Source organism: Microcebus murinus, chromosome 19, assembly GCF_040939455.1.
Source record: "Microcebus murinus isolate Inina chromosome 19, M.murinus_Inina_mat1.0, whole genome shotgun sequence".
Lineage (NCBI taxonomy): Eukaryota > Metazoa > Chordata > Mammalia > Primates > Cheirogaleidae > Microcebus > Microcebus murinus.
Genome location: NC_134122.1, coordinates 15,139,229 through 15,163,096, shown reverse-complemented (window position 1 = coordinate 15,163,096; position 23,868 = coordinate 15,139,229). Strand labels below are relative to the sequence as shown.

The 23,868-nt window shown below is 38.5% G+C and overlaps 1 protein-coding gene and 1 long non-coding RNA gene across 4 annotated transcripts in view; one reads left to right on the top strand and one right to left on the bottom strand.

The window, feature by feature from the left end:
• Positions 1–23,868, bottom strand: part of ACSM3 (acyl-CoA synthetase medium chain family member 3) — a 43,567-nt gene that overhangs the window by 8,324 nt on the left and 11,375 nt on the right. For 2 of the 3 annotated variants that reach the window (XM_012790185.3, XM_012790186.3), the window contains exons 1-8: positions 22,936–23,051; positions 16,931–17,199; positions 9,415–9,625; positions 6,951–7,158; positions 3,622–3,765; positions 3,354–3,510; positions 2,869–2,948; positions 332–455 (exon numbers count right to left, since the gene is read on the bottom strand). In XM_012790185.3, the coding sequence (XP_012645639.1) occupies positions 332–455; positions 2,869–2,948; positions 3,354–3,510; positions 3,622–3,765; positions 6,951–7,158; positions 9,415–9,625; positions 16,931–17,131 (1,125 nt within the window). In that variant the 5' untranslated portion in view covers positions 17,132–17,199; positions 22,936–23,051. Of the gene's footprint in view, positions 1–331; positions 456–2,868; positions 2,949–3,353; positions 3,511–3,621; positions 3,766–6,950; positions 7,159–9,414; positions 9,626–16,930; positions 17,200–22,935; positions 23,052–23,868 lie in introns of those variants that run through there. The other variant, XM_075995161.1, reaches the window with a different exon arrangement.
• The window catches only part of LOC142862423 (uncharacterized), a 32,522-nt gene continuing 12,412 nt past the window's right edge, over positions 3,759–23,868 (top strand). The window contains exon 1 of the long non-coding RNA XR_012913488.1: positions 3,759–3,904. This is a non-coding gene — a long non-coding RNA (uncharacterized LOC142862423). The remainder of the gene's footprint in view (positions 3,905–23,868) is intronic.

Below are 23,868 nucleotides of genomic sequence, written 5' to 3'. Positions count from 1 at the left end.
TGAGACAGCCCCAAGAAAGTTCCCTATCACATAAGGGGGAAATCTGTCTTTCAGTAGATCCAGTATTTTTTCATTTACAAAGACAATGTAATGCTTTCACCCTGACTGGTTAGTTATTAACAGTTTTTCTCAATGGATGGCTATTAAACAACTATCTTTTATTGAGCTTTTTTGCAACTAGCTTCCCTCAAGCTTTGTTTTTTAAACTGTTTAATAACCACTCCACTCCTGCCCTCTCTCTCAAACAATCATAAGTTTATAATACACACTTGGGTTTTTATTCATCTGACTAAATTGAGTTCAGCCCTGTCTTTTCAGTTAGGTTAGATACCGTTTCAGTTTGTCCGTATCCTTCGTAGATATCCAGGCCTGTCTTGTTTCTCCATTGTTCAGTCACTTCAGGGTTTATTGGTTCGCCAGCACTCACACAGTGCTTTAAGCTTTTGAACTTATACCTTTTCAGAAAACAGATAATGAGTTAGGTTTAGGGGGAGAAATGGAGAGAAGTGGAAATTAGGATGATTTCTAATGAACTTCAATATAAAATGTATTTTAGTTTCCTGATTCCTCTCCCCAATACAAAATAAGCCATTCTAACTTTATCAAATGATAATTAAAATATCAATTTTTATTTTTACTTTCTCCCTTTTTTGGGGAGGAGGGGGTTGTCATTTGTTGAACAGAAAAGCCATTCTATCCTTAGGGAAGGTGACCCATAATAACATTTTAAATCAGCAATGAAATGTTTATCAATTGTTTGGTTAAACTGACTATGGGATATTTATACAATGGAATACTATACAGGTGTAAAAAAGAATGGGTAATTCTACTTCAGTGCTGTAGGGAAAAAAAAAAAAAAGAATGGGTAAACTCTTGGACAGGGTTTTCCAATAACTGTCATGATGGAAATGTTCTATAATCTGCACTATCTACTATAGTATATGCTACCCCTGTATGAACATGAAGCACTTGAAACATGGCTAATGGCTAGTACAACTGAGAAACTGAATTTTTAATTTTATTTAATTAAAATTTATATTTAAATAACTACTTATGGCTAGTGGCTACCTTATTGGACAACACAGTGCCAGGATGTATATTGTTAGGGGAAAAAGACAAGGTGTAGAACTATGTGCATATTATGCCACCAGTTATGTTTATAATGGAGAGGGAGAGACCATATGCATATTGGCTTGTGTATTTTCAGGGAGAATAGACAAGGAACTGGAAACACAGGGTGCCTCCATGGAAGAGGAGAACTACATGACTAGGGACAAGGTATGGAGCAAGACTTTTCACTATACATTTTTATATACCCATTGGATTTTAAGGCATGTGAATTATTTCCTATTCAAAAATTAATAGGAAATAATTCACATCAATTTAAAAATATTCACCTGTGATGTTGTCCTATAACAAGAAATATATAGAGGCCAAGTATCCCTAATCTGAAAATCCCAAATCCGAAATGCTCCGAACCCTGAAACTTATAGAGCACTGACATGACACTCAAAGGAAATGCTCATTGGCACATTTCAGATTTCAGATATTCAGACTAGGGATGCTCAACCAGTGTAATGAAAATATTTCAAAATCAAAAAAAAAAAAAAGGAAATCTGAAACATATCTGGTCCCAAGCATTTCGAATAAGGGATACTCAACCTGTACTGGGTCTTCATCCTGGATTCTAGGCATAGAGCTTCTAAAACTTTTATAATTTCCTAAGTGATAGGGGTGCTAGGAGCATCTTTTGTTCTAATATTTGGTCTTTGACTGGGTTCCTAACATAGATCTCTCCTAAATCCCTTGGAACTTTCTGGGTGATGGCAGTGTCTTTTCTTCTAATGAGGCAATTCTCAATGGAGCTCCCATTGGGGGAGCTGGTCACCAAAAGACTAAGCCATGATTCAACCCCATCCCCCATCCTTCAGGGAGAGGAGAGGGGCTGGAAATTGACTTAATAATCAATCATGCCTATGTGATGAAGCTTCCAAAAAATCCATGAAATACAGGGTTTAGAGAGCTCCACATACAGGAAGGTAGTACACCACAACTCCACGAGAATAGAAGCTTCTATGCTTGGGGCCCTTGTGGACCTTGCCCTATATACCTCTTCGTCTGGCTGTTCACCTGTAACCTTTATCATATCCTTTACAATAAACCAGTAAATGTAAGTATTTCCCTGAGTTCTGTGAGCCATCATAGCAAATTATTGAACCTGAGGAAGGGTCATGGGAACTGCATTATAGCCAATTGGTCAGAAGCACAGGTGACAACCTGGACTTGTGATTGGCATTTGAAATAAGGAGCAGTCTTATGGGACTGAGCCCTTCACCTGTGGCACATGATGCTAACTGCAAGTAGTGTCAGAATTGAATCAAATTGCAGGACACCCAGCTCATGTTGGAAAATTGGTTGGTGGGAGGGAAAAAAATGTCTCATATCTGATTTGGTTTTTTCTTTTCAGATTAACAATGCACCCTTCAAATGGAATCGGCAGTAGATTAAAAGACATGTATCCTCTTTTTTATTTACTGGGATAAGGTTCCAAATAGGAGCAACTTCTCTACTTTCTCAGTTCAGGTAACCACCATCATCCAAAGTATTAAATATCTTACCTGTAACCACTGAGGTCAGAGCTATAGATGTGGCTAAACCCTCCCTTTCCTCTCCTTGCTTGGGGGATCCTGCCCTGGACACAGTAATTATCATTTACAGAATATAAGCAAGAAGGAGAAGGAGGACAAGGAAGAGATTGCTAAAGCCTGTAGCTACTAGTCTACAACTATGTTTTTAGGCAGAAAGATGTTTTTTAGCTTCCTCTTCTCCCCTTCCCTCACTAAATGCCTATTTACCAACATTTCTTACCCGGTCATATCATTCTGTACAAGCATTCGGTATGCAGTTGGTGCTGAACAGAAGACTGTGATGGGAAACTTGGAGAGTGTCTGCAATTTAGAAAAAGTAAACTCTTGGGTGTAGTATTAGCATGTAACCTATGCATATCCTCCTATATACTTTAAATCATCTCTAGATTACTTATAATACCTAATACAATGTAAATGCTATGTAAATAGTTGTTATACTGTATTTTTTAATTTGTATTGCTTTTATTATTCTATGATTATTTTTTTCCCCAAGCATTTTTTATTTATAGTTGGTTGAATCCAAGGATGTGGAACCTGCAGGTATTGAGGGAGCCGACTTTATCTTTTTAGGCTTATTGACTTTCTGGATGTGACATCTTAAATCACATTGTCTACTCTGATCTCTGCAAGTTATTTTATTCATCAGTTCTGTCAGCAATAGTGCTAATGCATTTCTAAATGTTGACCTCCTGTGCTCTGCCTTACTTGCAAGATGGAAGTTGGCTCAAAATGGGGCAAGTAGTGTGAAAATACACATGCTCCCTGGATCCATGGAGAAAAAACACTACTCCACGCAGACTTTGCCCAGCCTGTGTCTGAGGTATTCCACATCACATCTGAGGGTATCAAATCTAGCCAGAACCTGGGAAAACAAAGAATAGCCCAACATATACAAAAACAAATTTATAAGACCAGTACATAAACCATCATCTTTGCTGTTTTGACACTTCACTCTGCAGTTATGTGGAAGTACCTTCCGTTTATAGATAATCCTAAGCCGAAACTGCTGTGGGTGTGTCCGGTCATTTTAGGAGATCCAGTTGTTCCACTGGTAAAGAAAATGGCCATGATCTCATTATGTTTTGTCTTCACACAGGTGTGGTTGTCACTGGCATGTCTGTGAAGGAAAAACTACAGTGACTCTGCACATTAAACGCAGCAACATACACTGTTATCACTGAAAAGATTCAAGACACCATCTACTTGGACCTATTCATCTCATGAATCAGGCCCCAGTGACTCAGATTGAATTACAGGTAAAAGCTCTTTCTCTTTCCATCTTTTTAGGTGCTTACTAGAATCAAACTAAAGGTTGCCATCCAAGGCCTATTTATTTATTTAATCATTTTTCTCTGTATAAAGGCCAATTTACCATAGCTGATTTTGTAGCTTTTTTACTGTATGATAAAGAAGGATTGAAGCATTTAAAAAACACGAGGATTTTATCATACCCCCAGGATAGTAAGGAGTCTGTGATATTGTAATCATGGATATATGACGAATTTCCCCTTCCCCTCCATTGTGGACACTTTAAAATGTGAGTTTTGAAAATGAATATATTAATACAATACTTGTTAGTGTGAGGTCATGGGTAATGGCAGGGGTCGGCAAACTACAGCCCACTGGCCAAATCTGGCCTGTCTCTTGTTTTTGTAAATAAAATTTTATTGCCTATTTTGACGTATGATCTATGGTTGCTTTCATACTACATGGCAAAATTGAGTAGTTGTGACAGAGACTGTATGGCCTGCAAAGCTTAAATATTTGCTATCTGTCCCCTTTTATAGAAAGTGTTTGCCAACTCCTGAAAGGATGGTTTTTCTGTTCCCACAAGAGAATCTATGTAGTTCTGGATACAGTAAACAGTAAGACTGGAGAGGATCTAAGCATCCATCCAGTGAAGGAAGGATTCTAGTCAGAAAGAAAACTTTTTAGTTCCAACCATTTGATCCAGCAATCTCACTACTGGGTATCTACCCAAAGGAAAAGAAGTCTTTTTATCAAAAAGACACCTGCACCTGAAGTGTTTATTGTGGAATCAACCCAAGTGCCATCAATTCATGAGTAAATTAATCAAATGTGGTATGTATATACCATGGAGTTCTACTGAGCCATAAAAAAGGATGAATTAATGCTTTTTGCAAAAATTTGGGTGGAACTGGAGACCATTATTCTAAGTGAAATATCTCAAGAATGGAAAAATAAATACCACATGTACTCGCTATTAAATTGGAACTAACCAATGAGCACACAGGTACACAGAGGGAAGCAAAACTCAGTGGAAATCAAGCAGGGAGGAGTGGGGGGGAGGAGGAGAGGAGCAAAAACCTATTTAACAGGTACAATGAACACTATTTGAGTGATGGGCACATTTATAGCCATGACTGAAGCATTACAAAAATGATCCATGTATCCAAAAACATTTGTACCCTCCTTAACATCTTGAAATAAAAAATTTAAAAAATCTTTAGTTTCAAAGGATAATTGGGCTTTTTTATTTTTATTTTTTTTTTGAAACAGAGTCTCACTCTGTCATCTGGGCTAGAGTGCTGTCGTGTCAGCCTAGCTCACAGCAACCTCAAACTCCTGGGCTCAAGTGATCCTCTTGCCTTAGCCTCTTGAGTAGCTGGAACTATAGGTGTGCACCACCACAACCAGCTTATTTTTATTATTTTTAGTAGAGATGGGGTCTCACTCTTGCTCAGGCTGGTCTCAAACTCCTGAGCTCAAGCAATCCTCCTGCCTTGGCTTCCCAGAGTGCTAGGATTACAGGCATGAGCCACTGAACCCGGCCATAATTAGGCTTTTATATAAGTCACACATACATTAGGGCAGCTGAGAGGGAGTAAACTCTGCACATGTACATATCAAGTGTCTAAGAAGCACACAGATTTATCTGGGAATATTGGGCTGAGAATAAACAGAAACATCAAGGCCATAAGAAATATAGAGAAGCTGTTTTCAAAGCTAACACAGTTAGACCAGGTATTCAGTCTATGATTCCATAATTATCTTAATTAAAAATAGTATCTATAGCTGTATTCCTATCACTTCTATCACAGTTATGATTGCCCTCAAAACCTACGGCAGGGTTGTCGTACTGATCTGTTACTACTAGTGGCAGTAAATATGGCAGTTAATAGTGTGGGCTCAGAAGCCATACTGCCTGGGTTTGAAACCTACCTCTGCTAGATACTGGCATTTGACCTTATTCGTCTGTGTAATTATAGTACCTACCTCCTAGGTTCCTAGTTCGTTGTGAGATTTTAATGAATTAATATATCTGAAGTGCTTGAAACAGTTTGTGGCACATAACCAATCCTATTTAAATGTTAACTATTACTGCAATTATAATATTATTTTTATTAGAACACTACTTGGCCTTTGATAAGAACTCAGTGTTTTAGCTATCTTAAAGGTGGTAGAAATGAGTCCATAGTTACAAGCATGCTCCCAAATTCTTGAATAAAGGTAAAAGACTTTTGCTGCCAGCCTAATGCTGAGGTATAACCAGTACCTGGCAAGAGTTACAAGTAACCCCTGAAAGTACCTCATGCAGGGCTTGAACATCAGTGTAATTCAGTTTTATAATTACACCCATTAACATTAGGTGTTCTTATTTTAACCTGATATAAGTATTGCTGTCAACAAAGGAATGGCATAGCCAACACAGAAGGACTGAATGTGGTCAATTTCCCTGGGAGATGATAATGGCTCTCTGATTGATGCTGTGATGCATTTCTGAGATTCTGCTGAAGGAATGGACTTCCTCCCTGCTGGTGCTGGGAGCCCTCTTTAGAGATTGCCTTGGCTGAAAAGAGCTGCCTTGTTAAACATCCTCCCACACCACCTAGTGATAGTCCACAGCCAATTGCTGATCAATGTGGGTGTATAAAAGCCAGAGGACCTCAAGCTTTAGCCGAAAACAGCTTTGAGGAACTGTCTGAGCTTCAAAGGTCCCAGTGGGTTGACTGAGAGCTTTGTAGGGAGTACATTGCAGATAAATTTCACCCTGTACCCAATCCCACATCCTTCCCCTTCCTTCACAGGTACTGATCCCAAGAGAATTCCTTAATAAACACAGTATACACCAATCTCTGTGTTAGGGTATTCCAACCTGTGAAAACACTCCTAGCTCCTTCCTACCTCAGAGCCTAGCACTATTAGTGTAACAATAATCACTAATTGTTCCCTTTGCCTGTTGTTTTAATTTGTATTTTTCTGATCACTACTGAGTTGAATATCTTTTTATTGTTGTCTTTCTTTTGGGGAAGCTGTTATACAACAATTATGGCTACTCACTTCATCATTTCCTTGAGGTTCCCCCACCCCTCTCTGGAGTTCTGAGACACAATCAGCTTGGAGTGCAGATTTTCACATTTAGGTGCAATAGCATCTACTGCTGGGGCTAAAACATCATTGGTAATAATGCACTTTGCTTTTGAAGATTGTAGTCTGTAGAGGATATCTTTCTCAGTCAGCTGAGTGGTTCCTGGAATTAAAACTGTACCTAAAGGAGCAGAAAAGAAGCAATGTTTAAAAGAAAGGTATTCTTCATCATATTATAACAGTTAGGGTAATGTAGTTAGTGTGTGTACTTTCTGTATTTCTCAGAATGAGTCAGTATAGCAGGGAAGATATCTATCTATTTGTCTCACTTAATCTGCTTTTGCCTTTCAAGGGATCTCAGAGTCTATGAGCCTTTTGACCTAACATGAAAGGGTATTAAAATGCTGGATAATTATTTTTTATTTGAAGACTATTCATAACATTGAAAGGGTTTAGACCCTCTAGTCGAATGGAAAGCATATGCAAAGGCCCTGGGGCAGGAAATAGCTTGTAGGTTTGAGAAAATGAAACATAGAAAACAGTTTAAAAATTAAAGTATACTATGAGAGCTTGTTGTTGGCACTGGGAACTATGAGACAGATTTCTCTGAGAACTTGGAGAAATGGCTCTTGCCTTCCAAGAGCTAAACTACAAACTCAACATAAAATAGATCAGGACAGAGATATGCAAAGTTGCTATAAATAGACACTGATAATAACTCTCCTTTCATATTGAACTAATATGAATGGATATCTGGTCCTGACAATCAAACAGTTCCTAACTAAGAGAGTGAGCTTAAGCAGCATTCATGAAAGCAATCATTTTGTTAAAAAACTGCTTAAAAGTTGGCTCTGATACTCCCATGTGTAATTCATATGTATATATGAAATAGAATATATTAACTCTCCTCAAATGGAAGTAATGATTATAATAAACTAAGAATGGTTGCTTAATATAATGATTTATTATGATAATAAGACTATTAATTAACAAATATTTTACAGACCTGGCGTGGTGGCTCACGCCTGTAATCCTAGCACTCTGGGAGGCCAAGACAGGTGGATTGCTCAAGGTCAGGAGTTTGAAACCAGCCTGGGCAAGAGTGAGACCCCATCTCTACTATAAATAGAAAGAAATTAATTGGCCAACTAATATATATAGAAAAAATTAGCCGGGCATGGTGGCGCATGCCTGTAGTCCCAGCTACTCGGGAGGCTGAGGCAGTAGGATTGCTTGAGCCCAGGAGTTTGAGGTTGCTGTGAGCTAGGCCGACGCCATGGCACTCCTCTAGCATGGGCAACAAAGCGAGACTCTGTCTCAAAAAAAAACAAATATTTTACTGAAAGTTTTCTATATGCCAATCAGTGGGTGTGCAGAGATGAATATATATCATAGTCATGGCCTTTTAGGAGCTTATATAGTCTTGTGGGAATAACAGATTTATAAGCAAATCGTATAACCACACAATATAGTACCTGTTAAATTGGAAATGCATATGTGTTGCTTTGGAGAGCTCAAAGAAAGTACTCAGGTTGGGATATCAGGGTGGGGTTAACTTAGAAGGTAACATTAGAGCTGAGACTTGAAAGTCTAGTAAGAGTTATTTAGGTGGGTAGGTATGATGGAAAGGCTTTCCAAGCATAGGAAAAGTGTGCAGAAAAGCCAGGAGATGGGAATGATCACAAACCTTCTAGGAAACCATTTGGCACAGCTGGAGCATGGAGTGTAAAGGTGGAGAAATTAAAACCATAAAGGGAAAATGGCTACAGTTTTCCATGATACACCTAAAATGTTCAGATATTATCTAGTAGGCAATGGGGAGGCAATGATCCAACAGCAAATGACAGGATAAATTTGCTAGAAAAAACACTGGCTAGGGAAGATTAATTGGATTTGGATGAGGTGTCAGTACACCCAAAACCAGAATTAGGGAGATTTTAGGGAAATCCATTCAGGAGATAATAAAGATGTTAAGTAAGGCAATGGCAAAGAATTTGGAGAAGAGGAGGAACCTTGGAGGCATTTAGGAGGTCAAATTTATAAGATGCAAGAACTTATTAGGAAGGATTTGCAGGTGGCTACTTAGGACACCAGATGGATTAACCATGAAAGGAACAAAGGCATGAAACAAGAACTGTTTAAGATGCATTGAGTTTCAGATGACCATGGATCCCATAGGAGGAGAGGGGGAGTAAGTATGAAGGTATTTTAATGTTGATTAACAATCATTTAATGAATCTATTTGATTATGAAAAACCCAACTTCTAGTTTAGATCAACATGTTTCTAAGATTCCTGAGAATAATATTAGTATTATATTACATACAGTTCTTCTTCAAATAATTTACCCAAATAAATGTCTCATGATTACTTAAAAGTTTTGGAAAATCTCTTATCCAGCTTAGTTTAAATATGATTACATTGCACATATTACTAACCTGTTCGAAGACAGGCCACGTTTGCAAGCCACCACTCTGGGATCCTGGGCAGAATCACAATTACTCGATCTCCCCTTTGCAGAGCACAGGCATCTGTAAGTATATTGGCAAATTTCCTGGACAAAGATCCCAGTTCCTCAAAACTCCACCTCACTTCTTCTCCATTCCCATTGATCCACCAGAAGGCTGGATTGGAAGGTTTCTTACCAGCCTGAGGAAAGACAATCCAGTCATAGATTTAAAGGTTGTTAGGTAGACCAGCAGTTACTTGTTAAAAAAAAAAAAACAAAAAAACAAAAAAGAAAAAAAACAAAAAAACAAAAAAGAAAAAAAAAAAATAAAGGTTGTTAGACAGTTAAGTTCTGTTTCAGCTGACTTAATAGAATATATTCTCCAAAGAAAATTCACAGGTCATTAGTAAGGACATGAATAGAATATTTGGAAATAATTCTGGGCAAGATGTAATCAAGATGGCTGACTAGAGGTGGCCAGTACTCATCAGTGTATATCAGATGATGTTAATATATTCAAAGCACTGGGGGAGGAAAGAAAAAAAATAAACACTGCCAGCCATGCCCATCAAAGCTATTCTTTAGCAATGAAGGAGAAATAAAGTCTTTCTCAGCCAAGTAAAAACTGAGGGAATTCATCACCACTAGACTGGCCTGATGAGAACTTGCTTAAGGGAGTCCTATACCTAGAAGCAAAAGGATGATAGCTACCATTATAACACATGAAAGTATAAAACTCACTGGTAGAACCGTTACACAAATGAGAAAGATAATGGAATCAAATGCTATTATTACAGAAAACCACCAAAGTGCAAAAATAAATAATAAGAAAGGAACAAAGAGTATTAAAAACATAAAAAACAATTAAGAAAATGACAAGAGTAAGTCCTCATCTATCAATAACCTTGAATGTAAATGGTTTAAATTCCCCAATTAAAAGATAGGGACTAGCTGAATAGATTATAAAAACCAAGACCCAACTATAGCCCGCAAGAAACTCCCTTCACTTCAGACACAGGTAGACTGAAAATAAAGAGATGGAAAAAATATTTCATGCAAATAGAAAGTAAAAGCATGCAGGAGTAGCTATACTTATATTTAAAAAATAGACCTTAATTCAAATAACATAAAAAAGGAGGCTCATTACCTAACAATTATATTAATATATTTATATTACAATATGATATAACAATTATAAATATGTACCCAATAACAGAGCATCCAGATATATAAAGCAAATATTATTAGATCTAAACAGATATATAGCCCCTAATACAATAGTAGAGAGTTCAACACCCCTCTCTCAGTATTAGACAGATCATCAAGACATAAAATTAACAAAGAAACATTGGATTTAAACTATACTTTGGACCAAATGGATCTAACAGATATTTACAGAACATCTCATCCAACAGCTAGAAAATACACATTCTTCTCATCTGCACAGGGAACATTCTCCAGAACAGACTATATGTTACAGCACAAAACAAGTCTCAACAAATTTTTTAAAATTAAAATTATAGCAAGTATCTTCTCAGACCACAATGGAATAAAACTAGAAATCAATAGTAAGAAGAACTTTGGAAAGTGTACGAGCACATACAAATTAAACAATATGCTACTGAATATCCATTGGGTCAATGAAGCTATAAAGAAGCAAAGTGAAAAATTTCTTGAAACAAATGAAAATGGAAACATAATTGTACCAAAATATATGGGATATTTCAAAGGCAGTGCTAAGAAGGAAATTTATAGCAATAAACACATCGAAAAAAGTAGAAAGATTTAAAGTAAACATTCTAATAATGCACCTCAAGGAGCTAGAAAAACAAAAAGAAGCCAAGCCCAGAATTAGTAGAAGGAAAGAAATAATAAAGTTAAGAGCAGAAATAAATGAAATTGAGGTTTAAAAAAAATCCCAAAAGATCAACACAGCAACGCCACAGCACTCACTCTAGCCTGGGCAACAAAGTGAGACTCTGTCTCAAAAAAAAAAAAAAAAAGATCAACACACCAAGTTAATTTTTTGAAAAGATAAAGAAAAGTAACAAATTTTTAGCTAGACTAAAAAAAAGAGAAGAGACAAAATTAGAAATTAAAAAGGAGAGGCCGGGCGCAGTGGCTCACGCCTGTAATCCTAGCTCTCTGGGAGGCCGAGGCGGGCGGATTGCTCAAGGTCAGGAGTTCGAAACCAGCCTGAGCAAGAGCGAGACCCCGTCTCTACTATAAATAGAAAGAAATTAATTGGCCAACTAATATATACAAAAAATTAGCCGGGCATGGTGGCGAATGCCTGTAGTCCCAGCTACTTGGGAGGCTGAGGCAGGAGGATTGCTTGAGCCAGGAGTTTGAGGTTGCTGTGAGCTAGGCTGACGCCACAGCACTCACTCTAGCCTGGGCAACAAAGCGAGACTCTGTCTCAAAAAAAAAAAAAAAAAAAAAAAGGAGATGTTACAACTGATACCACAGGAATTCAAAGGATTATTAGAGACCACTAAGGACAAATATATGCCTGGAGAAAATGGATAAATTCCTGGACATGTATAACCTACCAAGATTGAACCATGAAGAAATAAAAAACCTAAACAGACCAATAACATGTATGGTCAGTAATAAAGAATGATTCAGTAATAAAACAAGAATGATTCAGTAATAAAAATCTCCCATCAAAGAAAATCTTGTGATCAGATAGCTTTACCTGCTAAATTCTACCAAACTTTAAAGAACTAACACAAATTCTTCACAAACCATTCCAAAAAATTGAAGAAAAGGAGGGAAATTCTTCCTAACTCATTTGGTGAGAGCAGATTGCCCTAACACCAAAACCAGACAAAGATACAACAAAAAAGAAAACTATAGGCTGGTATCCCTGATGAATGTAAATGAAAAAATCCTCAACAGAATACTAGCAAGCCAATCAAATAGCATATTTTTTTTTTTTTGAGACAGAGTCTTGCTTTGTTGCCCAGGCTAGAGTGAGTGCTGTGGCATCAGCCTAGCTCACAGCAACCTCAAACTCCTGGGCTTAAGCAATTCTCCTGCCTCAGCCTCCCAAATAGCTGGGACTACAGGCATGTGCCACCATTCCCAGCTAATTTTTTCTATATATATTAGTTAGCCAATTAATTTCTTTCTATTTATAGTAGAGACAGGATCTCACTCTTGCTCAGGCTGGTTTCAAACTCCTGACCTCAAGCAATCCGCCCGACTCGGCCTCCCAGAGTGCTAGGATTACAGGCATGAGCCACCGCGCCCGGCCTCCAATAGCATATTTAAAAGATAGTACACCATGACCAAGTGGGATTAATCTCAGGAATGCAAGGATGGTTTAACATACACAAATTAACATCACATCAACAGAATGAACTACAAAAACTGTGATCATCTCAATAGAAGCAGATAAAGCATTTGATAAAATTCAATATCCCAATGTGTAGGACAGAGCAGGAGGAACAGGATGGAAGATACTAATCATTTCCAGGGGCCCATACTGTCCCCAGTCCCCTTGAAGAGGCAGCAGCTAGAGTTCACAGCCTATAGCAAGGAACAGCAGTATGAGCTAGAAAACCACTATGAGATCAACAAGTACTCCACCTACTAGGACCAAGAAGCCCTGGTGGAAAGACCCAACCTGAAGGAGTACCAAGTATAGGTGTGGTTCAAGAACTGCCAGGCCAAATACTCTCTATAGCAGCTCCAGCAACAATTCCAGCAATTACTGGGGTGGTGAGGCCACAGAAGCTGCAGACCCTACACTGTACCCATCTGTCCTAGAGTCCCTGCCCCTCTGAACCCCATATTACTGCAGGGCCCAGGTTTCCAGAGCCCTTTTCTCTCCAGCCCCTCAGGAATTTTCCCAGTAGTAGAACCCACCATCTATAGCCTTGACCAAGGAGTAGTTGTGGGGGGCTGGGTATGGCACCCAGGAGGGCATCCTGTTTGTTCCAGGCCCAATTCCAGCCTCAGGCATAGGTCCATTCCCAGCCCCTCCCCCCCACCCCCGAGAGTATTCATGGGCCCAATCCCAGGTCCAGGTCCAGCCCCAGGCCATGCCCTAGACCCAACCCTAGGCCCATTATGGCCTTAGACTATGCCTGTGACTTCTCACCAAACACTTGGTTATTCCATATTATAGAGCTCCTCTCACTGCAAGACCCCTTTGAGGGATCCTTGGTCTTTACTACCACATCTAGGCACCACAAGGGGGTTGACTCTGTCTCTAGGCACCACAAGGGGGATGATTTTGTGGACAAGACTCAGGCCCCAGGTCATTACTAGATTTATAGGGAGTTAGGAGGTTATGTCTGCAAAGTCCTGCAGATACCATGGGTCTGGATGGCCCAGAGCAGTGGCTAGTTGGTCTTTATCACTGGTTTCCTTCTGCCAGCAAATGTACTGTAACTTACCCAACTGTCACTTCCAACCTGCTGGAGATGGGCATTTGCTGCCTTCATTATGTGGCTGTCACAGGTCACATCACTAGGAATGTCCTCACCTCATCATTTGGGTTGAGCATTAGCATTTCTGTCCACTAGGCATGGAATTGCTTCTCATGGGTATGTTTAGCATTAGTGGGTGCTACCTGAGAGCTTTCTAAAGAGTTTTTCTCAGCACTCGTACTATTAGCGTCCTCACCAACACCTAGGATTGTAAGACTTCTTAATGGTTACCCATCTGCTAACTTATGGCTTCATTTTGGTTTTAATATTCATTTTCCTGATGACTGAGAGGTTGAGAAATTCACACGTTAATTGAACATTAGAAACCCTCAAAAAAATTCAATATCTCTTCGTGATAAAAACTCTCAACAAATTAGGTATAAAAGGAACATACTCCAATGCAAAGACTATATATAATGAACCCACAACTAGCCTCATATCAAGTGGGGGAAAAGAGAAAGCCTTTTCTCTAAGAACTAGAACAAGACACAGATGTCTACTTTGATCACTCTTATTCAACGTAGTACTGGAGAGAAAGAAATAAAGGCATCTATGAACTATTGTCCAGGACATGAGAAAAAATAAATAAATAAAGGGCATCTAAATTGGAAAAGAAGAAGTCAAATTGTCCTTCTTTTCAGACAACATGATCTTATATATAGAAAAACCTAAAGGCTCCACCAAAAACCTCTTAGAACTGATAAACAAATTCAGCAAAGTTGCGCAATACAAAAATCAATAGCATTTCTATGTGCCAATAATCAACTATCTGAAAAGGAAATCAAGAAAGCAATCCCATTTACAATAACTACAAAAATAACACTTAGAAATAAAGTTAACCAAGGAAATGAAAGACCTCTGCAATGAAAACTGGAAAAAAATTGATGAAGAAACTGAAGAGGACACAAATGAAAAGTCATTCCATGATCATGAATTGGAATAATTAATATTATTTAAATGACCATACTACCCAAAGCAACCGACAGATTCAATGTAATCTCTATCAAAATACCCATGAATTCTTCACAAAAATAAAAATAAACAATCCTAAAATTTGTATAGGACCACAAAAGACCCCCAATAGCCAAAACAGTACTGAGCAAAGAGAACAAAGCTGGAGGCATTGTACTACCTGACTTCAAAATATGTCATAAAGCAATAGTAACCAAAACAACAAGGTCTGATCTAAAAACAGACACATAGGGGTGGCAAAAAAAAAATAAAAAATAAAAATAGACACATAAACCAATGTAATCAGAATAGAGAATCCAAAAGTAAATCCACATACTCACAGCCAATTAATTTTCAACAAAGGTGCAAAGAACATACAGTGGGTAAAAGGCATCCTTTTCAATAAATGGTACTTGGAAAACTGGATATCCATATGCAGTAGAATGAAACTAGACCCCTAACTCTCACCATATACAAAAATCAACTCAAACTGGATTAAAGACTGTAAGTCTTTAAGTGTAAGGCCCTAAACTATGGAAGAAAATGGGAAACACTTCAGGACATTGGTCTAGGTAAATATTTTATGGATATGAAAACATAGGCAACAAAAACAAAAATAGACAAATGTGACTATAACAAACTACAAAGCTGCACAGCAAAGGAAACTATCAACAGAATGAAGCAACAACATGTAGAATGGGAGAAAATATTTGCAAACTTTTCACACAACAAGGGACTAATATCTAGAATATACAAAGAATTCAACAACAAAAAATAAATTCCCAATAAGTAATGGGCATAATATCTGAATAGATATTTCTCCAAAGAAGACATACTAATGGCCAAAAAATATATGAAAATATACTCAACATTACTAATCATCAGGCTAATGCAAATCCAAACCACTTTTTCACCTCACCCCGGTTAGAATGGCTATTATCAGAAAGAGAAACTATAACAAATGTTTGCGAGGATGTGGAGAAAAAGGAACTCTCATACACTATTGGTGGGAATATAAATTAGTACAACCATTGTGGAAAACAATATGGAGGTTTCTCAAAAAAACTAAAACTAGAACCACCATATGATTTATCAGTCCCACAATATATCAACCTAAATGTCTATCAACAAATGAATGGATAAAAAAATGTGGTGTATATGTACACATTGGATAGTATTCAGCATAAAGAAGAATGAAATCCCGTTATTCATGATAACATGTATTAACTTGAAGGATACTATCTTAAGTAAGTCAGGCACAGAAACATAAATACTGCATGTTCTCACTCATATATAGGTGCTAAAAAAATTGAACTCAGAAGTAGAGAGTAGAATTATGGTTATTAGAGGTTGGGAAGGGTAGAGGGGAAGGGAAGATAGAGTTTGGTTAATGGATACAAAATTGTAGCTAGATGGGAGGAATAAATTCTAGTGTTCCATAGCACTTTAGGGTGAATATAATTAATAATAATTTATTGTATATGTTCAGAAATCTAGAAGAGAAGATTTTGAATGTTCCCAACACAAAAGAAATGATATGTGTTTGAGGTTATGGATATCCTAATTACCCTGACTTGTACCCCATAAATATGTATAATTATTACATGTCAATTAAAAATAATAGAAAAAAATAGTCTCAGGTCCTTATTTCCAGATATTAGTAGCCATGTCATTTCTCATTTAGCCTGATCATTTTTCTTTCCAAAAGATTAGAATTCTTACATCTCTTTAAATTTCTCTCAATGCCATATCTATGCCTCATTTCTTACCATTTCTGACTCTTAGAATCACTTTTCACTCCTTTCTGTTAAAAAAAAAATCAACTTAGAATTATATCAATCCTTATATCAAGAATTATTTAACCCAGGCTTTCTCAACCAACCATGGAACTAGTGGCATTTGGGGTCAGATAATTCTTTGTATTGGAAGCTGTCTTGTGCATTACGGGATATTTAACAATATCCCTGTTAGATGCCAGTAGCAAACACTTATACCTGAAAGCACCTCCCCTATCCATCATGGCCACAAAAAAGTCTCCAGACATTGCCAAATGTCCCTAGGGGCAAAATCGCTCCCAGTTGAGAAATTGTAGTCTGACTGGCCCTTGATCCATACCTTTTCCATATTGGTCCATTGGTCCAGGACATCTTTAGCAAAGTTGAAATACTCTGGAATCTCCAGTTTGAAGTCCTGCTTCATGGATTCATAGCTGGAGAAATTCTGAGGAGTTGCTGTTCTATAGTCTTTATGCAATGCTCTCATAGAACCAGGAATTGCAAGGCGCTGAAAACACTTGGCACGAAGTAACACCTCCATGGTGACAGAGCTAGCACTAGTCTTGTTGTATGTTTTAGCATTCAGTATTTCCACAAAGAGCAATCCATCTATAAGACAAGCAAAAAGGACATGTATCTGATTCTGTCCTGAAGGTAGCCATACCCTAAAGAGGCTAAGTTTTATTATTTTTATTATTAATAATCATTATCATCGTACAATTTTCTGAGTGCTCCCTATGTTCCAAACACTGTGCTCAGTGTTTTCCATACACTTTGTCATTAAATCCTCAGAGAAACTCTGTGAAGTGGGTATATGATTATCATCTCTGTTCACAGATTGAGAAAATGACTACTAAGAGGCATTGGCTAGATTTGAACCCAGAACTATCTGTTCCCAGCCTCTTCTTACATTATGCACTAATGCTTCCCATATGCATTTCTAAAGAGGTAAAGATCTGGGTCACCCCACTTAATCTCACTGAAAGCAAAGGGCTAAGCCTTATCTAACATCTTTCACCTGCAGGCTTCAAAAGTAGTGCAGAAATGTTAAGGAGAAGTTTTCACAGTGCGTAATCTACAGAGGAAGAAACTGAGAGTATCTGGGTACCAATTAGACATGAAAGCACTGTCACAGTTTATAAATTATCTAGTTTATAGGCTGCAGTTCCCATGCTTCCAATAAGTGCCCACGCTAGGTGTCCAGGCTTGGAGCTGCATTTACCAGAGATATAATAATAGGGCTTTAACCTTTAGGACTTTTGTTGGGGAGGCTCCCCGCCAGGGTGACCCCCTGCTCCTGTGGGAAATCATTTGATTACCATGTTATTTACTTGGCTGAGGCTGTTAAAAATACAGTTCTAGGGATTGTGAGTGTTTTGAGGTTTTCCTTCTTAAACTTTTCATAATTTTCCAAATGTCCTACAACGAAACATGTATTACTCTCACAATCATTAAATCGTCATTCTAACTGCAGTTCTAGCTGTGTGGTGTGTAAGGCAGCCTGGCTATGTAGAAACCTTTCACACATGATACAGTAAGCTTTATCCTAAATGAACCTAGTGTTTGGGCATCATATTGATATACCTAACACATTGGGGAAAGTGGATACTTCTTCTGAACCTCCCACCTATTTGTGTAAGGACCTGACATGTCTGTGATCTTGAGCCCTCTAAGACATCTGGTTTGAGATTCCTCATTTTTCACCTGCAAAGAAAACTAGAGCCCCAGAGAGGAGAAACAATTTGCTTAGACGTGTCATACCTGAGTTAGAACTAGAACTTCGGCCTTGGTATTCTTGTTTGTATGTTTTCACCAAGTTCAATAAGATTTCAGTATAATAGTAATTCTCAACCCTGGCTGTATATTTGAATCACCAGGAAAGCTTTTTAAAAAATTTCTGATTTCTAGGTCTAGGGCCAATTAAATCAGAATCTGTAGGAGTGGGATCTGGGCATCACATTTACAAAAGTTTCTTCAGAAGATTCTAATGTGCAGCCAAGGTTGGGAATCACTGATCACTATAAAGGCTGTGATTTGCAAACCACCAGCATCATCACCACCTGGAAGCTTGTTAGAAATGTACATTCTCAGGCCAGCCCCCACTCCAGATCTATTGAATTAATGGATTTTAACATTTTAACAAGATCCCAGGTAATCAGTGTGTAAATTCAAGTGTGAGAAGCACCTGGTCTGTAACGTGATAGCTAAATACACTGGCTATTGAATCTTACAGACATGGGATAGGGTCCCAGTTTTGCCATTTATTGACTGTGTGACTTTATTTGAATTACTAACCATTCTGAACATGAGTTGCACATTTTACCAATAGCGGGACTAATAGAGCTTCTATCAGAGAATTGTCCCCCAAATCGAGTATGATAATGCATGCAACATGCTTTATCATGGTGCCAAGCATATTACTCCCTATTAGAACAGTAGTCAACAAACTTTCTGTAAAGGGTCACATAGTAAATATTTGAGGCTTTGTGGGTCATACACTCTCTGCTGTAACTATTTACCTCTGCTGTTGAGACAGTAGCCACTGATGATCCATAAATAAATGGGCGTGGCAGTGTTAAAAAAAAACATTATTCATGGATACAGAAACTTGAATTTCATGTAATTTTCATGTTTCAGGAATTATTGTTCCCGTTTTGATTCTCTTTCCAATCATTTAAGAATATAAAAACCATTCTTAGTTTGAAGTTTGTACAAAAACTGGCAGAGGGCTGGATCTAGCTCATGGCTATAGTTTGCTTATGTTTGCACTAGAATGTTCTATGAGGGCAGGAGCCTTATCTGTTATGTTCATGCTACTATCCCTAGGAATTATAATAGCATTTGGCCTACACCAGCTATGTTCGTTCAAGTGTGGTTTTGTTTTTCTTCTTTTCTTTTTTTTTTGAGACAGAGTCTCACTTTGTTGCCCATGCTAGAGTGAGTGCCGTGGCATCAGCCTAGCTCACAGCAACCTCAAACTCCTGGGCTCAAGCATTCCTACTGTCTCAGCCTCCCGAGTAGCTGGGACTACAGGCATGCACCACCATGCCTGGCTAATTTTTTCTATATATTTTTAGTTGGCCAATTAATTTCTTTCTATTTATAGTAGAGACGGGTCTCCCTCTTGCTCAGGCTGGTTTCGAACTCCTGACCTCGAGCAATCTGCCTGCCTCGGCCTCCCAGAGTGCTAGGATTACAGGCGTGAGCCACCGTGCCCGGCCCGTGCAAGTGTTTAATAGCCACACGTGGCTAGTGGCTAAAACAATATAGGTCAGTGCAGAGGTTAAATATTTCTAGTGTTGCAGAAAATTATTTTGGGAAATGCTGATCTATACTGACAATAGATCAGAACTGGATTGATATAGGAAAATTGAGAGCAAAGTTTCCCAAAATAAGATTTTTCTAAGGGTTCAGGTTTAATAAAGTGTTGCCCAGTGTTCTCTTGCCTAAATAGGCTGTGGGAGGAAAAGCATTAACAGAAATTTCTTCACAGGCTCTAGGAGAAAAGGCCTTTTAGAACAGAAATAAATTTGCTCTGAGGCCCAGTTTCTCTGAGTTAAGCCTCCAAGTCCTCAAATGACATTCTGTTTATCACTGGGACTGGTCTCTTGTTTGCCAGCAAGTTACAGCTTGTACGTTTGGCTGCCATCTCTCTTCCTGACAAGATTAGCATCGGGTTTCCTTCAGCTGAAGGAAGAAAGTAGTCAACACTAAGTTTTTAGATAAAACTTGTCTCTCTTTGTTTTTAATTGTTTGCATAATGTCTTCAAATGTTTCAAAAAACATAAAAGGTACACAGTGAAAAAATCTGCCTCCCACTCTTAATTTCAAAATGGTTTCATCAGTTTCATCCCCCCTGACCCCTCAGGGAACCACTATTACTATGTCTGTGTATCTTTTCATGGTTTCTTTATGTGCATTCAAGCAAATATGACTATAGATTGTTATTTCTCCACTGATTTTACACAACAGGTAGCCTAGAATACACACTATTCTGCCCACTAAAAATAGTTTTAACAATGTATTTTTGGAGGTCATTCCATATCAGTACACAGAGATCTTCACTCTGTTTTTTATTTTTTAACAGCTGCATGGTATTCCAGTGAACAGATGCATTGTAATTTCTTAAACTAGTCCCCTATCAATGATCAATTGAATTGTTTTATTTCACAATTTAGATTAAATTTTGAAACTATTTCCTTCAAAAGGAATGTCCTGATTCTTTCATTACTTGGATGTAAAAACAAAGTATTTTAAAATAGTTAAGAACAAGGCTGGGTGTGGTGGCTCACACCTGTAATCCTAGCATTCTGGGAAGCCAAGACGGGAGGATTGCTTAAGGTCAGGAGTTCGAAACCAGCCTGAGCAAGAGTGAGACCCGGTCTCTACTAAAAATACAAATAAATTAATTGGTCAACTAAAAATATATAGAAAAAATTAGCTGGGCATGGTGGCATATGCCTGTAGTCCCAGCTACTCAGGAGTCTGAGGCAGAAGGATTGCTTGAGCCTAGGAGTTTGAGGTTGCTGTGAGCTAGGCTGATGCCACGGCACTCTAGCCCAAGCAACAGAAGTGAGACTCTGCCTCAAAAAAAAAAAAAGAACAATTAGGAAAAAGTCTGATTATATTATAAGAGGCAAGAATTTAGACTAATTAGAACAGATGCCTTGGGGTCTTGTGCTTCGTTGTTGGCAGGTTGGCATAAGCCATTTATTTATTCAACAAATACTGATTGAGCACTGACCATGAATTGTTTCAGACATGGAGGATATAGGGGTAAATGAGAGACAGACAAGTTCCTCCTTGCTCTTATGGAAAGCCATATATAATAAGCAAGGCAACAAATTAATGTGATAGTACACAAAAAAACAGACTATAATGGGAGAAAAGGGAGGTTCTTTCAGTAGGTTTCTCTAAGGAGGTGACATTTTTTCTGAGATCTGGCAGCACTGTGCTAAGCACTTTGTAGTCATTTATTATTATTGATTATTATTTTACAGACGAGATGCACACATATCCAAACTGGACAATGCATGCATTCATTCATCAGATATTATTGAGCACCTACTATGTGCCAGAGCTACGCTAAATGCTACAAATAAAACTGTGAATAAGACACAGCTGGTCCTGTCCCCATGAAGCTTATAGACTATTAAGGAAGATATTATACGATTATGCAAATAATAATATCATTGAGGATAAATACACTGTACCCTCAGCTTGCCAATACTGTGTAGAATTAGAATTCAGTATGATTTATTCCCTATCCCCCATATAAACTCTACCACATTCAGAATCCTTCAAACATATGTTGTAAAGAAAATTGACAAGTCATTTGGAGCTTAAAACAAACCTAACCATTCTGTTCTACCAAAAAGCAAATATCAACATCCTCTTCATCAAAACTGTCAGATTGCTTCTCCCCAAGACAGTTCTGTTCCTGCCTTTTCAGTGATCGTAGCATTTTACAACTTTCATTTTCCAGGTATGTAAAATTCTTTGTAGGTAAAAGATCTGGATAATTTTGCCAGTGTAAGTCCAGAATTTTATACTAAGCCACAGAAGTATTGCTAAGGAAAACTCTTCTAAGAAATACAGTACCACTACAGGTTAGATGAGCTTCTCAAAATAATTAAGGCCCCATCTGAAATGCAAGTTCTATATCCCTATAAACAGCCAAGGGGAGCTTTAGCCTCCCCACATGTCCATAAACACCCCTCCCTGTAAGCAATCCAAGTAATAACAGTGGTTTGGCACATAGAGCCTCAACACAAGGTAAAGTCCCAACTGTTCTCCCCCACCCCAACAGACCCTTCTTTAAACCTCTTCCATACAGAACTTTTGGAGCAGCCCTTCACCGCCTAATGGAGAAAAATGGCTGTCTCCAGTTTATTTTCTTAGGTTTACCCAAAGTCTCCTAGAGGTAGTTTGCATACTTTCTGGATGATGCAGAAAATGGATTCCCATCTGCCACTGAGCAGGGTGGGGAGCTAAGTAGATAGTTCTGTGAAAAACTCAGCCACTACCTGGATTCAATTAATTGTTTTCTAAAACATTTTATCAAGTTAATACATGCACATAGTTTAAAAAAAATAATCAAATAGCACCAAAAGGCTTAAGATGAAAAACTCAGCTGCTGTGTTTACAGCCTTTTGTGTGTGCATATTATTAACTAGTATTACACAACTGAGAAATCCTGAGAGATACACCTTGGCTGCCAAAGACTTAAGTGAGAGCAAGAACATTTTTGCTTTGTTGGTTTTGTTCACCTGTTGTTATCTTTGCTCAAAAAATTGATGTGGCAGTGCAGCATATCTTATATAGGAGAGGAGAAGTAGTACTCACTAAAGTTACAGATTCCAACACAGCTGGCAATGATGATGGCAGACCTGTTTCCTAGAAGAGCAGCCCTGAAACTTGAGTTTCATCTGCTTTAGTCTTGGTAGTAGTCCAAATAAGAGGGAAAAGTAGTCTGACAATCAGATGAAGCAAGACTTGCCCTGAGCACTTTTGCTTGATTGGTGGAAACATTCCAGAGGGAGGAGCCAGAGCTCTGAGTTAAATTTACACTGAATGTTTATAATCCTGGGGTGTCCTGTCCCTCTTACAGGTAATGATTTACAAACATCACAAGTTTTCTGGGAAATTGGTAAGCAGTTTATTTTCAAGAGGTAAAGGAGTTGCTTGAAGGGGTTAGTCCTGTGAAGGGGCAGAGGAAGCTCTTTCTCAGGTGGGAAGGACAGATGGAGCAGGACATAAGAGTCTTGAAATGGAAAGGAAAGAAGTTGAGGGGAAGGTATGGGTTACCCTAGATCTTAGGAATCAGTTGTTGTGTTTATCTGTTGAACTAGCCAGGACTAAACAAACGCTATCAAGTCACTCCTCTCCTCAAATCCTTCAGTGCTTCTCAGCTCATGCCAGGCGAAATCCAAGTCCTTGCGTGGAATGCAAGAAGCTGTACGATCTGGCACAGTGTCCTTTCTACCCACAGCCCACTCCTCCTCTGCCTCACTCTGCGCAGCCACCCCAGCCTCCTTGCTTTTTTTCCAACACAGCCTTCATGTTCTAGCCTCAGTTTCTTTGAACTCACAGCGAGCACCAGGGGTAAGGAGGGTGGAGGAAACACGGCCTGGCACAGACCCAGCCATGCCCCAGAATGGCAGAGCAGGCCTGCAGCTCCAGATTCTAAGGGCCCTGACCCCATGGTGCCCTTGTTACCCCAGTTTCTGGAACCCCAAGTCCTGTTCCTGGCTGCTTCTATCTGCTGTCATAATCCAT